At 65.0% G+C, this 18,602-nt stretch overlaps 5 protein-coding genes across 17 annotated transcripts in view; 2 read left to right on the top strand and 3 right to left on the bottom strand.

Moving 5' to 3' along the window:
• The window catches only part of CTNND1 (catenin delta 1), a 33,035-nt gene extending 32,222 nt beyond the window's left edge, over positions 1-813 (bottom strand). For 12 of the 13 annotated variants that reach the window (XM_075048628.1, XM_075048629.1, XM_075048631.1 and 9 more), the window contains exon 1: positions 555-693. The gene's annotated coding sequence lies outside the window, so the exon portion shown is untranslated. Of the gene's footprint in view, positions 1-554 lie in introns of all 13 variants that reach the window. The other variant, XM_075048639.1, reaches the window with a different exon arrangement.
• A 9,198-nt stretch (positions 814-10,011) lies between these two features.
• Positions 10,012-11,803, top strand: BTBD18 (BTB domain containing 18). Its single transcript, XM_075048620.1, has 3 exons — positions 10,012-10,124; positions 10,580-10,716; positions 10,850-11,803. Exons 1-3 carry the CDS (start codon positions 10,018-10,020, stop codon positions 11,689-11,691), a joined length of 1,086 nt encoding a protein of 361 aa, XP_074904721.1. The 5' UTR covers positions 10,012-10,017; the 3' UTR covers positions 11,692-11,803.
• An 8-nt stretch (positions 11,804-11,811) lies between these two features.
• On the bottom strand, positions 11,812-13,157 carry SELENOH (selenoprotein H). Its single transcript, XM_075048624.1, has 5 exons — positions 12,982-13,157; positions 12,500-12,667; positions 12,259-12,404; positions 12,070-12,183; positions 11,812-12,001 (listed from the first exon to the last, which is right to left on the bottom strand). Exons 2-4 carry the CDS (start codon positions 12,643-12,645, stop codon positions 12,083-12,085), a joined length of 393 nt encoding a protein of 130 aa, XP_074904725.1. The 5' UTR covers positions 12,646-12,667; positions 12,982-13,157; the 3' UTR covers positions 11,812-12,001; positions 12,070-12,082.
• A 189-nt stretch (positions 13,158-13,346) lies between these two features.
• TMX2 (thioredoxin related transmembrane protein 2) lies at positions 13,347-15,981 on the bottom strand. The gene is made up of 8 exons (XM_075048621.1): positions 15,708-15,981; positions 15,224-15,284; positions 14,930-15,043; positions 14,488-14,564; positions 14,304-14,410; positions 14,131-14,196; positions 13,883-14,012; positions 13,347-13,736 (listed from the first exon to the last, which is right to left on the bottom strand). The coding sequence occupies exons 1-8, from the start codon at positions 15,894-15,896 to the stop codon at positions 13,590-13,592; spliced, it is 891 nt and encodes a 296-aa protein (XP_074904722.1). The 5' UTR covers positions 15,897-15,981; the 3' UTR covers positions 13,347-13,589.
• A 154-nt stretch (positions 15,982-16,135) lies between these two features.
• MED19 (mediator complex subunit 19) lies at positions 16,136-18,028 on the top strand. The gene is made up of 5 exons (XM_075048623.1): positions 16,136-16,389; positions 16,849-17,105; positions 17,195-17,291; positions 17,382-17,476; positions 17,651-18,028. The coding sequence occupies exons 1-5, from the start codon at positions 16,185-16,187 to the stop codon at positions 17,717-17,719; spliced, it is 723 nt and encodes a 240-aa protein (XP_074904724.1). The 5' UTR covers positions 16,136-16,184; the 3' UTR covers positions 17,720-18,028.
• The last annotated feature ends 574 nt before the right edge of the window (positions 18,029-18,602 follow it).

Here is an 18,602-nt window from a genome sequence, read left to right as displayed (position 1 = left end):
TGCCACCGGGAGGCAGAGCCGGAGACCCGGGCCGCGGCGCGGCAGAGACCCCGCGGAAGGGCCGAGCGCCGTCCCCCCTCCCCGCACAAAGGGAGTGAGGGGAGCGGGGAGGGGGCCCTGCCGGTGCCGGCCGCGGGAAGCTGGCACACGGGCTGCCTTTGTTCCGGGCAGGGAGAGCGGCGGAGGCGGCGGGCCGGCACAGTGCGGGTAGCGGGGCGGCCGTCCGGCCCAGCCGCTTTTGTGTAGCCCCCCACGGGCTCCCGGAGGCCCGGGCCCCGCCGGCGCCCCCCCCCCCCCAAGGCCCGGGCCCCGCCACCCCGGCCGGTCCCGGCGGGGCGCGGCCCCGCCTGGCACCCGGTTCCCGGGCAGCGACGGGCCGGCGGGGGCCCAGCACCAACCGGCCCCAGCGGGACAGCACAGCCGGGCCTCGGGCCCCGGCTCCCCCCCCGCCTCCCGCCGCGGGGGCGTGCGGCGCCCGGCAGGCGCCGGACCGCACCGGCTCCCCTCCCCTCCCCCGGGCAGGCGGCGTCGGGGACGCCGAGAGCGGGACTCACCGTGGCCGGGATCCTCGGCGGAGGGTGGGGTGGGGGGGAGGGGGGGCGAGGCGGCGGTCCCGCCCCGCGGCGGCACGGCCGCCCGGCCCGCTCCGCGGGGAGCCGCGGCGGCGGCGAGGCGAGGCGAGGCGCCCGGTAAGGGGCGTCACCTGCGGGCGGCGGCCCGGGCCGCCGCCGGGCTGAGCGGTGCGGGTGGAAGCGGAGCGGTCCGCGAGGGTCGGGTCGGGCCGGGCCGGGCCTGGCCGCGCTGTGTGCCCCGCGCCGCTCCCGCACCTAAAATGGAAGTTGCTCCGGCGGGGCGGGGGCGGGGCGGGGCGGGGCCGGGGCTCCGCCCCCTGGCGTCAGCGCGACCGGCGCCAATGGCGGGCAGAGCTCGGCGGCGCCCGGCCCGCCAATGGCGCCCGACGCTGAGGGCGGGGGCGGGAGGGGGAGCCGCGGACGAGGGGCCGTGCTGGTGGGGTCTGTGCCCCGTGGGGTCTGTGCCCTGTGGGGTCTGTCACTGGTGGGATGCGTCCCGTGGGGTCTGTCCCCGTGGCATCTGTCCTGTGGGGTCTCTCCCCCATGGGGTCTGTCCGGTGGGATCTGTCCCAGTGGGATCTGTCCCCTGTGGGGTCTATCCCGTGGGATCTGTCCCAGTAGGGTCCATCTCCTGTGGGCTCTGTCCCAGTGGAATCTGTCCCAATGGGATGTGTCCCCCGTGGGGTCTGTCCCCAGTGGGGGCTGTCCCCGTCAAGTCTGTCCTGTGGAGTCTGTCCCAGCGGGATCTGTCCCCTGTGGGATCTGTCACTGGTGTGGTCTGTCCCCATGGGGTCTGTCCTGTGGGATCTGTTCCCCCGTGGGGGCTGTCCCCGTGGTGTCAGTTCCAGTGGGGTCTGTCCCCTGTAGGGGCTGTCCCCATCAGGTCTGTCCTGTGGAGTCTGTCCCAGTGGGCTCTGTCCCCTGTGGGCTCTGTCCCAGTGGGATCTGTCCTCTGTGGGGTCTGTCACTGGCAGGGTCTGTCCCCGTGGGGGCTGCCCCAGGGGGTGCATGTTCCCCAAGCAGGGGTCCACCCTCAGGCAGGCGGGGGAGAGGATCTGCCGTGTGGGAATCCTGTCCTGGGAGGGGATGAGCTGCTCCCCAGAGAGCAGGGTCTGCCGCTGGAGGTGGTGGGGTGAGGGGGTCTCTGGGGACAGCACAGCCCCCCCCCCCCCCGGCCTGTCCCCCTGGAATGAGGGGAGATGTGTGACCCCCTCCAGGGTGAAATTTACCCAGAATCAGGACTCTGGGGCAGGACCCACCCGGGGGGTCACCTCGCCCCTCTGGCTCTAGGGAGCCGGTGCTGGTTGGAGCCCACCAACACCCGTCCTGGGGGAGCACCAGGAGCCCTGCAGCCGGCCCTTGAAGCCCAGAGCTCATCCCTGGTGGATTCTGTCCTGGTGCCCCCACCACGTCCCATGGGCTCCTTCACCTGAGACTGCAGGTGGAGGGACACAGCTGGTGGCTGGGGACAATCACACTGCCAGTCAGCCTAGCTGGGGGGTACCTGAAGGCCCTGTTGAAGAGAACGTGGCTGATTTTGGGAGAGTCCTCATGTAGCCACGGCTGCACGGACAGCTGAAGGACTGCGAACACAGGGGAGGGCTGGCGTGAGCCTCCTGAAAGTGCAGATAAGATAAGCCGGGGCGGGGGGGGAGGTGTGCGGTGGGTGTCGTGGTTTAACCCCAGCCAGCAACTAAGCACCATGCAGCCACTCACTCACTCCCCCCCACCCAGTGGGATGGGGGAGAGAATTGGGGAAAAAAAAGTAAAACTTGTGGGGTGAGATAAAGACAGTTTAATGGACGGAAATGAAAAAAATAATAATAGTTATAATAATAGTAATAAAATGACAATAATAATAAAAGGATTGGAATATACAAACCAAGTGCTGCACAATGCAATTGCTCACCACTCGCTGACTGATGCCCAGTTAGTTCCTGAGCAGCGATCCCCCCTGCAGGCCAACTCCCCCCAGTTTATATACTGGGCATGGCATCACATGGTATGGAATATCCCTTCAGCCAGTTTGGGTCAGCTGCCCTGGCTGTGTCCCCTCCCAACTTCTTGTGCCCCTCCAGCCTTCTTGCTGGCTGGGCATGAGGAGCTAAAAAATCCTTGACTTGGTATAAACATTACCTGGCAACAACTGGAAACATCCGTGTGTTATCAACATTCTTCTCATACGGAACCCAAAACATAACACTATACCAGCTACTAGAAAGGAAATTTACTCTATCCTAGCTGAAACCAGGAAAGGTAGGGAAGGCGTGGGGGCTTGGCGCGGCACCGTGTTAATGGTGCCTTTCGCAGCAGACAGGGAAAGAAATGCCAGCGCAAGCCAGCCGAGGCAATCCTGTTCTGCCTGACTTCCACGGCACCAAATTAAACAGTGCTGCCATCCCCGCTGGTGTGGATAAATAGTAGAAGGGGACCTGGAGGGGTACATAGACCCAGGACAGGAAATTTAAACATGAGGTTTAATAATTGACATTAATCCAGCTGGAGAAATGTAACGCCAGAATGAGTAGCACTGCGAGGGAGCAGCGTCACGTTCCAGCGCCTGCCGCTGCTGCTCCACGGCTACAGGACCAGAGCTGAGCTCAGGTGGGAGGCTGCTGCGAGTGCTCCTATACCTGCGCCCATTGCCTTGGTGGTGGGGGATCTCCCCTTGCCTAGGGGGGCGAGGAAGTGATGCAGAGCAATGCAGAGCCTGCCCCATCCCACGTTCTGTGCCGCTCACCCAGGAGAAGTCCGGATCCAGGTCTCTCTATGGTGACAGTTTTCTGCCTTGACTCTGGCCCTGAGCTGGTGGGATTCCGGTGCCGGGGAAAACCCTGCCTGCTCCTGACTGCCAAACTATCAGTAAGATAATGACAAGAGGAGAAGAGTTGAGGAGGGTTTTGGATGGGGGCAGGTGATTCCTGGGGTAAACAGGCATTGCTCAGTGAGGCGAGGAGGAGGTGGGGGAGATGCAACAGCAGCGTGTGAGTGCTTGAAGAAGGCAACCCCCCGGCCGGGGTGGGGTTTGCTAAGGGTGGCACAAAAAGGTGTAATGAGAAGAAATGGGATTTGGTGCATGTGAAGGGCAATTACTGGGGCATGGGACCCCCAAACCCGCCCTGATGTTCAATTTGTAAAACAGATTATCCAACCTGCTGGCTGTGAAGAGCAGGGAGAGCTGGCCTCTGGCCCTCCCAGGCAGGAGGGATATTTCTCCATCCCACAGCAGGGAACTGAGACCTTCTCCCCATGTCCCTTTATCCTCGTTGTCACCCCAAATGAGCAAGTTGGGGCCCCTCTCAGCCCTGTGCCTTGAGTGAGAACTGCTCCCAGATCGCAAATAATCCTCGGCTGCCCTCCCCCTTGCCTTCACCCACACAAGGAGGAAGGTGGGTGCATCCCCTGAGTCCTGGCGACAAGGAGGGAGAAGAGGTGCTCTTGCAATTCATTCTGGGAAGAAGAGTCCTCGCCTGCCTGTCCCAGGGATTTCTGATGCCTCCAGAGGGACAGCTATCCCTCAGGGAAAAAGCATCAGGAACACCTTGCTCCTCCATCCCAGCACCTGTTGCCGCGACACGTCCTTAAGGGGCCCTGCCTGGGTTGTTTGGACAACAGGCTGCAGGGGACACACACGCATGGGCCAGGCATGCTCGCACAAACCCTCTGCCCCTGGCAAAGCAGGGTTGAAACCAGCACGAAACCTCGGGCGCTGGTATGGGGGAATCACCAGACGGAGCTATTTCATATCAGCTCGCAAATTATTGCAGTCCACAAGTGGCTTCCAAGCGTGGCCTCCGGTGCCCCTCCTTACCCTCCCCAATCACCACCTGAGTTATCTGGTGCCCCTGCCCGACCCGGAGGAAGGTGGGTGGCCAAGAGCAGGGTGCACAAGTTGTGCTAAGGCTTCACCTGTGCATAAAAGCGTGGGAGATGCAGGTAGCACCCCACAACGCATGGTGGGGGAGAGCGCACGGCAGACGGTTGCCCTGACATAGACAACAGGTAAGCGGCCGCCAATGCAGAAAAGCCCCAGGCAGCCTTCTGCTGTGCCTGGTACACAGCCGCATTGTTGCTGTATCAATCAGCCCAGAAGTTTAACAGCCTTTAAAGTCTTTAGTTTCTTCAAAGATTAAACACGCTGCTGTGAACACGCCTCTGCTGGCTCCAAGTTGGAGCTGGAGTCAGATCTCTTTGAAGCCGGGTGAGTGCCTCTTGTCCCGAGGGCTGCAGGATGGAGCTGGACAGGGTCTATCAGCCCATTGTCAACTTGAACTCCTGGTTCAGCCATGCCGTGACGGCTGCCAGGACACTCAGTAATGCGTGCTTACTTTTGAAGGCAAGCTGAACTCTGATCCTCTGGCTTCAGCAGCAGATCATGCTCTTGTTTGAATATAACTACTGTGGCAGAGGATTCCACTCCATTGCTTCCTGGGAAGAAGAGATGGGTTACTAGGATGGGAAAATTTGCCCTCTTTTACAGTAATTATGTGTAATAACATCTTGCACATCCCCTTTCATCCTACGGCGCTGCTGATGCCTTATCCAGATGAGACACGCAGAAAATGCAGCTACCACCGGAACAGAGCAAGATGACTTGTTTACAGGACAGATTAGTGCGCCTCGGTGGTGGAGGGCAGGAGGAAGGGGTCCAGCGCAGGCGGTTCGGAGAGATGGCCTGCATTGTTCTAAATCAGAATAACAAGGCACTTCCACAGCCCCTCACCTATGGGAATCCCAACAGGTTGTTGTCTTCCCCCTGCACGAGGGGAAGTGTGGCCACAGGCGGGTGAAACAACTCATGTGTCGGATGCCAGTGTTAAAGGGGAGGAGGGAAGCTGGGGCTGCCGGAGCTTTTCAGCCCTAATTTGAAGATGCCAGGCCATAAAGCAAGTCCACAGTCCACCCTGACATCTTCATGGAGCAGAGTCTGGCAGCAATACATGTTCGGCGTGGCACTGAGTCAGAGGAAAGCGTGGTACCTGCCTCCCACCTGCTTCCCGCTGTGCCCGGGCTCTCCCATGCCTGCAAACTGGCCCGCTATTAACCTTTGACGTCTGACTCGGCTGCATCCCATCGCGCCCTTGGACTGTCAAATTCCTGTTGCATCTTTTGCTCAAATCTGCAAACTGAAGCGTGCATAGAAATCTCCTTCCCTCTCAGCCCCGCAATGACCTGTCACTACTTACAGTCTCTTCTTCTTCCTCTCTCCACCTCCAGCTCTTTTCCCAGCCATGGACCCCTGCCTTCACCTTCCCCTTCGGTGGCAGCTGCAGCAAAGTATGAGGTACCTCCCAAGAGCGGGGAAACAGAGGCAGCTCCCACACTGCAGTGTAGCAACGAAAGCAAAAGGGGACATTGCTGGAAAACAATCATGGCTGTAAGTGAGACCCAAGACGAGAATTTCCTTTCTCTTGAAGAAACCACCCCAGAATCTGCTGATTTGAGGGCTTGGGAGACACTGGGAAGACATGACTTGTCCTGTGGGGAGGCCTCTCTTCCTCTCAGCTGGAGAGGGAGCCTGGATAACCAGCGCATGTTTAGGCTACCGCCAGACTGAGCCACCTTCCCTTCTCCTCCCTGGTGAATCCCACCAGAGATAAACCCTGCTTGACATTCCGGATCCACTGAGTCACCCAGGGCTGCACCCAGCCACCTGCCAAGGACAGGCGCCTGAGTCCTGGCCTCAGCAAAGCAAGGGCTGTGCCTCAGGGAACCAGCTTCTGAACACCTGAAGGTGGAGAGAAAGACGCACAGTCTTACACGTTTTGCTGGCGTGGCAGCGAGAGCTACAGTCGCATATTTTTAGCCAGCAAATTCGGGCAGCAAATACAGACATCGGTGTTTAAAGAGAGGGGTCAATGGGACAAAAGGATGTCAGTGCTTTTTCCAGTGTAGGTTATTTGGCTTTGGGTACTAGTAAAAGTTACACTCGTAAAAGGCCTCTTTTGTGTATCTGCAATGGGAGTGTTTGCTGGTATTGCCAGATCATGTATCAGTAAATTATAAGGGCAGACAAGGCTATTGGCAAGGAGGGAGAGGCAGCACCGCAGCCGCTGGGGGTGCAGTGGAGGAGTGGGCTTTGCGTGACAGGGATTACTGCTGTCGCCTCTGTGAAACACTAAAACCGCCTAAAAGCAGAGGGCCCGTCGCCTGTGCTGGGCCTGGGGTTGAGTGTCGCAGCCCAGAAGTGGTTCTGCTGGGACAGAGCACCCTCCAGCAGTGCTGAGCCTGGCTCAGAGGTGGCCTGTCCCGCCGGCAGGCCTGCAGACTTTTCCACCAGCCCGAGCCTGCCGTGTGCTCTGCCCTGGTCACAGGGAATGTGACTGCCACCCTTTCCCACAGCCGCCGCTGGGCCTCTGGTCCTGCTCACAGTCATGGGACACACCGGGCTGCCCACGGGATGGCTCTGGTCCAGGCTGTAGGGCCGCCTCTGCAGGACATCAGGATCCCATTGTCCGTGGTGGACCCACGAGGCAGAGGAGTATCTGTGCCACGTTCCACCTCAAAAACACTTTCCGTAGGCCAGGAAGGCTCATGCAGCATCCCACCCTTTCACGGGAGGACACGTGGGAGCTGTTTTGCACAGTGTGAGCATAACTAATGCTCTGGAGCTGGGGGGCTTCGTGTCTCCTGTCATCTGCCAGCTCAAGAGCCTATGGGGCCTCCAAACCCCCTGTGCTCGCTGCCAGGGGTGCAGGGTGCGTGTTCACCCCCATCCAAGGAGGTGGCCGCAGCGACCCATGCTCTGCTCCTCCTGCGGACAGAGGAGCCGCCGGGAGCCTCAAGTGTGTCCCAGGACAGGGATGGATACGGGTTGCTCGCCCTTTTATCACCCCTGCCTCTGGGACGGCCTCAGGAGTGGGAAGAGGGACACAGAGGGGCACAGAGGGGCACAAAGGGGAGGGAAGAGCCCAGCCATGCCTCGGTATCCTCCCTGGGGTGGACAAGCAAATGCTGCTCGTTCCTCCACAGCTGGAGCAAGGTGGCCAGGTGAACCACCTCAGTCTCTGCTCCTAGCCTGGGAGGGGATTTCTCAAGTCCTATGAAAGGGAGGAGAGGAGGTGCTGGGCATTTCTCCCCTCCTGATGACTGGCGCTCTTGGTGAAGCAGGCAAAGCGAGGGCAGCCCTTCCGTCTCCCTTTGCACCAGGGCTGTACAGGCACGAGGTGAGCTTGGATGAGGGGAGCGAGTCCTGTCGCTGAGCCAACACCGAAGATTTGGACTTCTCCAGTACTCAGGATGTTGCCTGACCTGCTGATGGCGAGCGGAAGTCCTCTGATACCAGTACCTTGGGATTTTGTTAATTTCTCTTCACCCTGGCTCTGTGTCTTTCCCTTGATATCTCTGCGTCCTTCCCTTGATGTCTCTGCCCTGGTTAGCCCACCTGGCAGGAAAGCAATATTTCCACTGCTGATGCCCCCCCCCTACTTGCAGGCTCCCCGTCAGAGCATCTGCTTGCACCTCAGCCTTGGCTGAGCTCTCAGCTTCGCTTCAGATGCCCACTCAATAAACTCCCCCTCTCCCTACTCTGCTGTCTCAGCATGGTTGGGGCATGACACAAAATATTACACAGCGGTGGGGAAGTCCAGACGGCTCACCATGTCCTAGGGCTGATCACGTCTCTTCTGTAGGGTTGCGGAGGTCTTCCCTGAGGGTACTTCCCATGGGGCATCTTCCAGGGATGGGACCAAGGACATGGGGGCCAACGTGGATCTGCAGGCAGATTACCAGGCTGGGGACGGATTTAAAAACATGAGGCAGCAGGAGACAGGCTCTGAAATCAGCAGTCAGGCCCCTTGATCGGCATCTGGATCCATCCACTCCTGGTGAATTGAAGCTTTCCAAGTGACAGCTCCAGTCCTTGTAATTCCAAAAGATTTCAAGGGACAGGGGGAGGAAACATCTCTATTTTTCTTCTATTTTTATAAGCATATGATAGCACTTTGATATGAAATTACTTGTTTTGCTGTATCCCTTGGTATTTACGGCCAGGGTCCAAGCCACCCGAGGTCAGTGGAAAGACTGCCACTAACCTCAGCAGCCACTGGCCCAGACCCATCATCAGGGACTTTCTTTCTTGGTTTGCATCCATTTTGCATGCAGCAAAAACAGAGGAAAAAAGCCACCCTCACACGTCAAACCAGATGAAAATCCATCTGCAAAGCCACAGAAAATATCGGGGGATGATACCGCGTTTGAAAACTTTGTAGGTTTAAAATCTACGGTGTCATTTAGACTCCTATTCTTCTGCAGCTCTTGAAATTTCCGCCCACTTTGGTTGTTTGTAAGAACAGCTAATATCTCCGGGCAATCGGGCTGGGATTATTATAATTGTTGTTCATGTGTGCGGAGTGACTGACGCAGATGTTTTTACAATGGATGCTTTATAAAATGACAAAATACTTTCAGACTAAGTAGGCAGCATCGTTTGCATGAAGGGTGGCTTCCAAAAAACCCCCCCATCAATCTTTCCCTTCAGAAGCCTCGCTGTCTGTGTGCGTGCCCCGCTCCTCCCGAGAGGCGTCAGCGAGCCGTGAAAACACCCCTTCTCACATGCAAGGCCACAATAGATTTTGAAAATCCAAAACAAGGCCCGGCGCAGGGCTCTGAACTAATGAACCCCAGTGCCGCCCTGTCAGGAAGAGCTGCTCTGCAGACAGCACGCTCCCCAGTCATTCACCTTGCGTGCTTCAGCGCCATAGCGAGGGTGACCGCGAGCAGCACAGAACTCTTTCCTCGAACCGTGGCTTGCTCAAACCAGCAGAAGCGAGGGCGCAGGCCAGGCCAGGGCGGTATGTCCCCCTGCTTGCCTCCTTGCACCCTTGCCCCGCGGGGCGGTGGCGAGGAGGCCTCAGGCCAGCCGGCAGCAGGGCTTCCCTCCCGCAGCCTGCCACCCCGCGCACTCCAGAGCCCAGGGGCTGCGGTCGGCAAAACCCCAGGTGGAACGCCATTTTTGCAGTAGCCCGTGAGCTTTTGCCTCCAGCCTTCTGGCCAGTGCAGAGGCAGCACGGCTGGAGGAGGGCTGAGGGAAACGACCAGGGGCGCACCGGGAAGGCCCCGGCGCCGCAGCTCTGCGAGGGGGCGTTGCCCCGGCGCCCAGCCCGCACCCCCACGGCGCCCGGGCCCCTCTGCCACCCGCAGCCTCATGCCGCAAGGACACACACAGCCCCCCCCCCCCGGCTCCCTCCGGCCACGGCAGCGGGACCTCTTCCCCGCTGCGGTGCCGCCGGGAGGGCTCGGGCCGCCCCCGCCATAGCGGCGCCCCCGGCCCCGGCCCCCGGAGCCCCCGGCGGCAGCCCCGCCCTCGCGCCCTTCCCGCCACAGCCCCTGCCGCGCCGCCATTGGCTGGCCGGGTGCGAGTGGCTGGCAGTGGGCCAATGGCGGGGCCGCTGCTGGGCGGGGCCAGCCGCCGGGCCACGCGAGGCTGCGGCCGCGAGGCGCGCGCATGCTGTGGGGAGGTGGCGCGGCCGCCCGGTGCCGGTGCCGGTCCTCGTCCTCTCCTCGTCCTCGGCCCCCGGGACCTCGGCGGCAGCCTCCACCCCCCGCCGGCAGGTACGCGGCGGGCCCGGCCCGGCCCTGCCCGCCCGAGGCGGGGGCCGAGGCCCGGGGCCCTGCGGCCGCGCCTCTGACCGGAGACAGGCCGAGGGGCAGGCGGCGGGCTCCAAACCCGCCCGTTTTCCCCCCCCAGAATCGCCGTGGCTCGCGCCCTCTGGTGGCCGAACGGAGCCCCGGGGCTTGGCAGGGGCACTTGGGGCGTCGCGCCGAGGCTGGACAGACCCGCCGGCTGCCCCACGGGCATGCGGGGCTTTGCAGAGGTGTTGCACGGCTGCGTGGGCCGGTGCGCAGGGCCTCTTCGGTGGCCGTGCCACTGCGCGGACGATTGCGTGGCTGCACCCGTGCTCCTGCACAGGCCCCACAATGTCCCCGTCCCAAACCGTTTGGACCAGCCCGAAGGGGGGGAGCCGGGTGCTGATCCCCGTGTCCCCAGCGCTGCGCTGTCTCCGCAGGGTGCCCATGAGCTCTCCGTCGGCCACCCCAAGGCTGCTCTACCGCAGCACCCGCCTGCTCCGCACAGCCTTCCAGCACCTCCACCAGCAGCAGCAGCGAGCGGATGTCTTCTGTGATGCGGTCCTGCAGGCTGAAGGTAAGCAGGCAGGGTGGCCCACGGAGGTGCTGGCGCCCTCAGGGGACCTGCGGGCAGGGTGCCTACAACCCCAGGGAGGATCAGGGAGAGCAAGGGGAGCTGCAGGGTGGTGATGGCTGCTGTTGCTTTGCAGGCGAGGCGGTGGTGGCCCACTGCTGTGTCCTCTCCGTCTGCAGCCCCTTCTTCATGGAGCGGCTGGGCCAGGAGCTGCCCCCCCGGGGTCACAGGGTGGTGCTGGAGCTGACGGGGCTGAAGATTGGGGCGCTGCGCAAGCTGGTGCGCTTCCTCTACACTGCCGAGCTGGAGGCCACGCGGGAGGAGGTGCAGGAGGTGCTGGCAGCTGCCCGCTGCCTCCGCGTCACAGAGCTCGAGTCGCTGCAGCTCCAGGGGGGACGCTTAGTGAGGCCAGGACCCCAGCGGCAGCTCAACCGCTCCTGCCTGCGCCCCCTCCAGTGCGGTTCCCCCCCGGCAGAGGGTGGCAGGGCTGAGCCCGGCAGTGCTAGCGTCCCCCCTGGGAGCAGCGATGTCTCCTCGCAGGGGCGGCCATGCTCTCTGGGGACTCCGCGCCCCAGCCCCGGCCCTGTGGGGCGGGTGAAACTGCGGAAGGTGGAGAGTGGGGGGTGCTGGGAGGTGGTACAGGAGAAGCAGCCCCCCTCCGCACCCGGCGCTCTGGCAGCAGGTGACATAGGGGCAATGGAATCACAGCCCCCCCTGGGTGCAGGTGCACTGGGGCGAGCTGGCAGGCGCTCCTCCCCCCGGCGGCCCCCCCGGGCAGCCTGGAGGAAGCAGGGCCTGGTGCCCCCCGCACCCCAGCAGGGCTGTGGGCAGGCAGTTCCGCTGGGGGACCCCTCAGGTGACCCCGAGGAGGAGGAGGTGGATGTGGGGACGGTGGAGCCATGCCTGCCACCCGGCACCGTCTGCATCTGGCCCTGCCCCTCGTCCGAGTCGGATGAGGAGGTGGATATCCTCACCTAGGGGGGCCAGCTCTGCCCCCTCCCACTGCTGCCTGCACTCAGGGCAATGCAGGCAGGGCTGCCCTCACCCCAGGCAAATAGGCTGTGCGGTATTGAAATAAAGTATTGGAGCTAGCAGAGCTGCGCTGCGGGGCTGCCGAACTTTATTGGAGAATAGCAGGGGGACAAGGTGGGATGCAGGGGGAGCTGGCGGTGGCTGCTCGCGGCGGAGCTGTGGCATCGGAGACGGGACTGGGGTTGGCGGGTGCCCCCCACTTCATCTCGCCTCTTCATGGACGCTCGCGCCGTGGGTGGGTGCCGGTCCCAGCTTGCTGTGGGGAGAGGGCAGTCAGCATGCGGTCCCTGTCCCATGCCCGTCCCCATCCCCATCCCTGCTCACCTGCCTGCCACCTCTATGCCAAGTTGCTCTTCAGGGCTTCCACCACGGCCTCAGGCTGGGGGAACTTCAGCTTGCGGGGTGGCCCCTTCCTGATGCCGCTCCACAGCTCCACGCCTGGGGAGGGCAAGGGGGGGCAGGTTAGGGGTGCCCGGGAGCCCCCCCGCCGCCCCCCCATCCCCCAGCACTCACTGCTGCCGTCCTCCTTCACCAGGGACACCTCGAAGCTGTTCCTGCGTGGCTGCTGGGGGTTGATATCCACGGGGAGGTGGGCCATGGCCCCCCGCAGGGCCGCACTCACCGCTGCCGCCTCGCGACCGAACACCCGTCAGCTCTTGCTGGGGGGACACGGGGGGGGGGGGGTGTCAGGGCCTCCGGGGGGGAACCCCAGGGACACCCCCCCCCCCCCCCGTTGGCACCCGGGCCCGCTCACCAGTGCTCGATAACGACGCGGGGGCCGGTCCCCCCCGGGCTGCCCTCGCCCTCGGCGCGGGCCCGCTTCTGCGGGGCGCCCGCCTCCTCCGGTGGCTCGGCTGCCGGCGATTGCTGGGCCCCGCGCTTCCTCCGGCGGGGAGCCATCCTGGGGAGAGCCGCCGGGGACCTGGCAACGGCGGAGGAGAGGCTACCGCGGGGTCGCGCTGTGGGGAGCGGGGGGGGGGGGGGGGCCGGGGGTCCTGCCTCGGGGTGGGAACCCAGAGATCCCGCGACTGGGGGAGAGGGGTGTGCCCACGGGGGTCCCGCTTTAGGAGGGGGTCAGGAGGGGCGGATCCCCAACTGGCACCCTGCGGTGGGGAGTGGGGGCCCCGGGGATGCCGCCGCGGGGAGAGGGCAAGGGCCGGGGCCGGTACTGGGCGGGAAGAGGGCCCGGGCCCGGGCCCCGCTCCCGGGGAACGGCGCCGCCGCGCCGCCTCCTACCTGCTGCGCCGCGCCGACCACGTGCCGGGACCGCGGGGCGCCGTACCGGCCTCCGCCACTCAGCCGAACCTCCTGGGGGGGGGGGGGGCGGTGAAGGAAGGGTGTCCGGGATGAACGGACCTCCGGCCCCCGCGGGCTGGGGGACCGGGCCGCCCCCCCTCCCCGTCACCGAACGCCTTCGCGGGACCACCTCGCTCTTCCCGGGCTAGCGGCGGCGGGCCAGCCCGGGCCGCTGTAACACCCCCCCCCACCCGGGCAGGCTCGGTGGTTCCGCCCGCGCGCCCGCCGCTCCCCCTCCCTGCCGTGCAGCCAGCGCCGCGGCGCCAGCTAATCGGAACGCAGCGCCTTCGGCCCCGGCGGCAAGCCCCGCCCCCGACGGTCCAGGCGGCCTCGCCCCCGGGCACGGACAGAGTGCGGACACGGGCACGGACCCAGACCCGGGCCGTTTATTGTCAGCGATAAGGACGGGCGATAACCGAGGGCGGGGTCTGTCCTACTGCCCGACCCGGGGACTCCCCGGCTCCCCTCAGCCAGAGCAGCCCCGGCAGGGCCCCCGGGGCCGGTGCCACCAGGCCAAGGCAGTGATGGGCAACAGCACCAGGCAGCTTCTACTTCTCCTTCTTGGTCTCCCCCTCAGGATGTCCAGCGGCTGCCTGCGCTCCGGGGGGCTCCTCGGGCCCCTCCTCCCGCGGCTTCGACTGCTTCTTGGCCTTCTGGTAGAGCTCGTTCAGGTTGAACTCCCGGATCACATTCTCCTGCAACGGAGAAGCAGCATCAGCACCCCTGGGGGCCCCTGCAGCCCCGCCCGCCCCTTCCCGGGGCACGGGCTGGCTGCTGAGCCGCATCCTGCCCCGGGGGGGGGGGGGGGGGGGGCACACAGGGGGCGGAACATCTCACCCACCTCGGAGAAGGTCCAGGACACAGCCCGGCCCTTCTTGTCGATCTGGGGCCGGCGCATGGTCTCTGTCCCGCCCTGGAAGAGGATGAGGGTGGGCAGCTGCTTGGTAAGGGGCGAGGTGCTGACCTTGTACCTGTGGTGGGAAGGGGAGAGGCCGCGGGTGACCCTCAGGCAGCTGGAGGGGGGCTGGGGGGCTCCCAGGGGCTCTGCCCCAGCCCAGGCCCTGCTGCCCAGGTCCTCTCGCCCCAGACCTGGTGCTGACGTCCGTGTACCGGCCAACGTCCACCTTCCCAAAGTGCAGCCCCGAGCAGTTGTACCTGGGGAGGACGGGGACAAATGGCTGCAAGTGCCGTGGGTGACTGCAGAGGCTGGGCATGAGCCCTGGCCCTGCGACTCGCTGAGGCCTCCGGCAGGCACCGCTCACTTGAGAGAGAGGTCAGCGAAGATAGGCGCGAAGGACTGGCACTCGCTGGACCAGTTGGCGAAGAACTCGACGATCCAGGTCACCCGCTTGTCCCGGTCCAGCTCCTCCTGCCGCGAGGGCGGGGGGCTCAGCGGGGGGCGGGGGGCAGAGCCCCCCGGCACCTCCCGAGGGAGAGGATACTCACATCTATGGTCTTGTCGCTGAAATACTTGATGTACTCGGGGCCCATGTAGAGGGGGGGCTTGCAGGTCATCAGAAACACTGCAATGACAGCGCCCCTGAGCCGCCCCCCCCCCCCCCCCCCCCCCAGCACCTGGAAGGCCCAGGCTGGGTTTGGGAGGAGGCTCCTCCTTCCCCAGAGCAGCCCAGGGGGAAACCAGAGCAGAGAGAGCCCTGGGACAGGCAGGCTTCCCCCCCAAGGTGGTTCCTGAGCCCCCCCCCCTCGCCCACCGAGACTCCTTACAGCTGCAGCCTCGTCCAGCATCCAAGGCCTCAGCCCCACAGCAAGAGGGACCTCTGGCCCTTCCAGCTGGCTGGCGTGGAGAACGGGGGGACAGTGGGTGCTGAGGGCAGGGGGGCACCGCTGCTACCCCCAGCGCTATGCGTTCCCCCCCAGCAGGTCTCACCTATGCAGAGCGTGAGGTAGAGCAGGCCCATGCGGATGTCGAGGCGGAAGAAGAGGATGGCATTCGCCACTTTGCTGAACATGAAGATGTTCCCGATGTGCTGCTCCACGGTGACTGGGGGAGGAAGAGAAGGATAGAAGATGGGGCCAGATCCCCCCAGAAGACCAGGGCGGATCTGGTGGGAGGGCCAGATCTGACCCTCCGGATCCCAACCCACCCAGCTCCCTGGGGGAGGCCCCCCGAGCAGCCCCACAGCCCCCCACAGCCACCCCCCAAGCACAGGCCCCAACTCACTAGAGCGTCGGTTCTTCATCATCACGATGGCGCTGAGGAACATGAGGATCTCCACCTCCCGCTGGGAGGACAGGAGAGACGTTTTGAGCAGGAGGCACTCATGGCACCCAGCCAGCACTGGCTGCAGCCATACTGCCCTCCCGCAGCCAGGCTGCTCCTGGCCCAGCCTGGCACAGGGAAAACAGCAGCCGTGCCAGGCCCTGCTAGCCCCGAGTCCCTGCCGGTTCCCCGTCTCCTCCCGGAGCTCCTTTCCCTCCCTCCCGCGTGCCGAGGGAGAGGCGGCAAGGGCGGCGGCTGCCCCTGCAACGACAGGCACGGCACCCCCCACCGTCGCCGGTGCCCGGGGAGCCCCTCAGCAGCGGGACGGCGCCGGCGGAGCCATGCCAGCGGCTACTGAGCCTCCCCGCTCCCGCGGGTGGGCTGGGGGTGCAGGCCCGGAGGAGGGCCCGTCCCGGGGCGCGGGGCCCAGACCGGGCCGCCTCACCCAGTCGAAGTCGCAGGGGTTGCCGTCCTCCCGCTGCGAGGGCAGCCCTTGGCAGAGCGGCGGGACCTTGCGGACGAGCAGGAAGGCGGTGGCCAGCAGGGCGGAGAGCGGGTAGTAGGGCCGCGCCAGCCAGCGGCACAGCCCCGGCACCGAGTACAGCAGCGCCAGCAGCGGCGCCACCACCGCCATCTTCCCCTCCGCTCTCCCGGCCGCCGTCCGTCCGTCCGCTCCGCTCCGACTGGGCCGCTCGCCCGCGGGAGGCGGAACTTCTTCCCCCCTGGCCAGTAGCGAGCGGCGCTGTCAAGCACTTCCCGTGCCCCGGCGGACCAATGAGGGGGGAAGAGAGAAGCGGCCAATCGGAAGGCTGGGGCCGAGTCTCCCGTAGCAACCGGGGCAGCGGGCGGGGCGCGGGCGGCGCTCGGCCAATCGCGGCGGGGCGGGGTGGCGGGCCGGCCCCGCGCGGGGCACGCCGGGAAGATGGAGAACTTCTCGGCGCTGTTCGGCGGGGCCGAGCCGCCGCCCGCCGCCGCCGCCGCTGCCGCCCTGGGCTTCGGGCCCACCAAGGCGCCGGGCGCCGGGGCCGCGCCGCCCCCCGCCGCCGCCGCCGCCGCGCCGCCGCCGGGCGAGGACGCGGCCCGCAAGGCCGCCGCCGGCCCCTTCTACCTGCTGCGGGAGCTGCCAGGTGCGGGGCGGGGCCGCGGGGCGGGGGGGCGGCCGCCGCGCTCGGCCAATCGGCGCGGCGGAGCGGGGACGCGGCAGTAACTGGCGGCTCGACGGGCCAATGAGGAGAGAGGGCGGGGGGCGGGGAGGTGCGAACTGACAGCGCGGCAGGCCAATGAGCGCGCAGGGGGAGGGAGCAAGCGGCTCGCTGTCGAGTGGGGAAATGGGGCCTTAGGCGGCGGGGGGGAACGACGAGGCCGGGGGGTCCCAGTGCTGGGCTGGGGAGGGCGATCGAGACGGGGGGGGCGGTCGCCGGGGCGGGGAGCAGGGCCAGGTGGTCCCGGGCCCTGGGCAGGGGAGCGGAGCGGGGCCGGGGGGGCCGCGGCGGGGGGGAGCGGGGCGAGGAAGGCGAGCGGGGCGGGGGGCCCGGCTGGGCGGCAGCAGGACCCCATCCCCTCCCCGCGGCGGGCGGCTGGCGCAGGCACCACGGAGCTGACGGGCAGCACCAACCTGATCACGCACTACAACCTGGAGCACGCCTACAACAAGTTCTGCGGCAAGAAGGTGAAGGAGAAGCTCAGCAACTTCCTCCCCGACCTGCCCGGCATGATCGACCTGCCTGGCTCTCACGACAACAGCAGCCTGCGCTCCCTCATCGAGAAGCCCCCCATCTGTGGCAGCTCCTTCACCCCCCTCACCGGCACCATGCTGACGGGCTTCCGCCTCCATGCTGGCCCGGTGAGCCCCGGGGGCTGAGGGCTGGGGCTGGAGGTGGTGGGGCTGGGGGTGCCTGGCCCGGCCTGACCAGCCCCATCTCCCCTCCCCAGCTGCCCGAGCAGTGCCGGCTGATGCACATCCAGCCGCCCAAGAAGAAGAACAAGCACAAGCACAAGCAGAGCCGCACCCAGGATCCTGTCCCCCCAGGTAAGGGGCTGCGCCACGCTGCCACAGCCACCCCCTCTTCTGTCCCGCCCTGGGGGATGCCCAGCTCATCTGACTCTCTTGTGTCTCCAGAAACCCCCTCGGACTCTGACCACAAGAAGAAAAAGAAGAAAAAAGAGGAGGATCCAGAACGGAAGAGGAAAAAGAAAGAGAAGAAGAAAAAGAAGGTGGGTGGGGAAAGCCGGGGCCTGACTCCCAGCCCGTGCCCACCCCAGAGGCTGTCAGGCAACGAGCTTGGCCCAGGCAGCAGCAGCGCCCGGAGCCAGTGAGCGGCTGTCCCCGGGGGTGCTGCTGTTGAGCAGGAGGTCTCAAGGGTTACATGTCTTGTCCTTCCTCCACAGAACCGGCACAGTCCAGAGCACCCGGGGGTGGGCAGCTCCCAGGCCAGCAGCAGCAGCAGCTTGCGGTGAGGCCGCACCGGCGCCACCCCGGGGATCCCCCAGCCGACCGGAATGGCCCTGACTGACCTGGGAGGGACTCGTTCCTCCTGCAGCGCTCAGCAGGGGGGCTCGGGCTGGCCTGTTCCCCCCACCCCCACCTCTGGCAGAGAGGACACCCCTGCAGCCCCCCACTTGCGTTGTGCAGCCAGCCAGGACCAGGGGACACGGACTCTGCTGGCACTGGGATTGCCGACCTTGGCCTTTTTTACCAAAACAACCTGGTGCATCGGGGGTCTCTCTTTTTTTTAGTCACCTTTTAATTAAAGTCTCTGCTCTGAGGAGGGGCTGGTGGCAGTGGCTGCTACAACCCTCGGCTGTCACGGCGAGGTGAGGAGCCAAGACTGGGGCAGTCTGGTGGGGCGTGTAGGATCAGCACTGTCCCGACACGCTGTGGCCTAGGATGGAGGATCGTGGCCAAGCTCCCACCCCAAGAAGGGTTGAGGTGGGCTCCTACCTTGGCTTTGGCTGCTGGGCTGGGTTGAGGGGCTCTGTGCTCCTCTGCCCTGCACCTCCCAGGCCTGGCAAGGACGGGAGTGACCCTGGAGAGGCACTGTGTCCCCGCACAGAGGTGGCTGCTGGCAGAGTGCCCAGGGCTGCTGTCGCAGGCCCCAGGAGCTCCAGCAGCAGTCAACGGCACAATGCCAAGATCCTCCTTTGGTCCCAGCACCTTGTGCAGGATCCTGAGCCTCACCAGCCCCTGCGACACCTTCTCCAGAACCGCTTTCCTCACACCCTGAAAAAAAAAAAGGTACCTTCTTTAGGAGCAGAGTTTGCCCAAAAGCACCCTGAGGAGATTCCTCCCCGAAACGGGGCCAGGCTCAGCTCTGCTTGGGCCCCCTTTGCTCTCCCTCTC

This window comes from Buteo buteo, chromosome 16, assembly GCF_964188355.1.
Source record: "Buteo buteo chromosome 16, bButBut1.hap1.1, whole genome shotgun sequence".
Lineage (NCBI taxonomy): Eukaryota > Metazoa > Chordata > Aves > Accipitriformes > Accipitridae > Buteo > Buteo buteo.
Note: the sequence above shows the minus strand (reverse complement) of the source record. Positions and strands in the feature narration are given on the sequence as shown.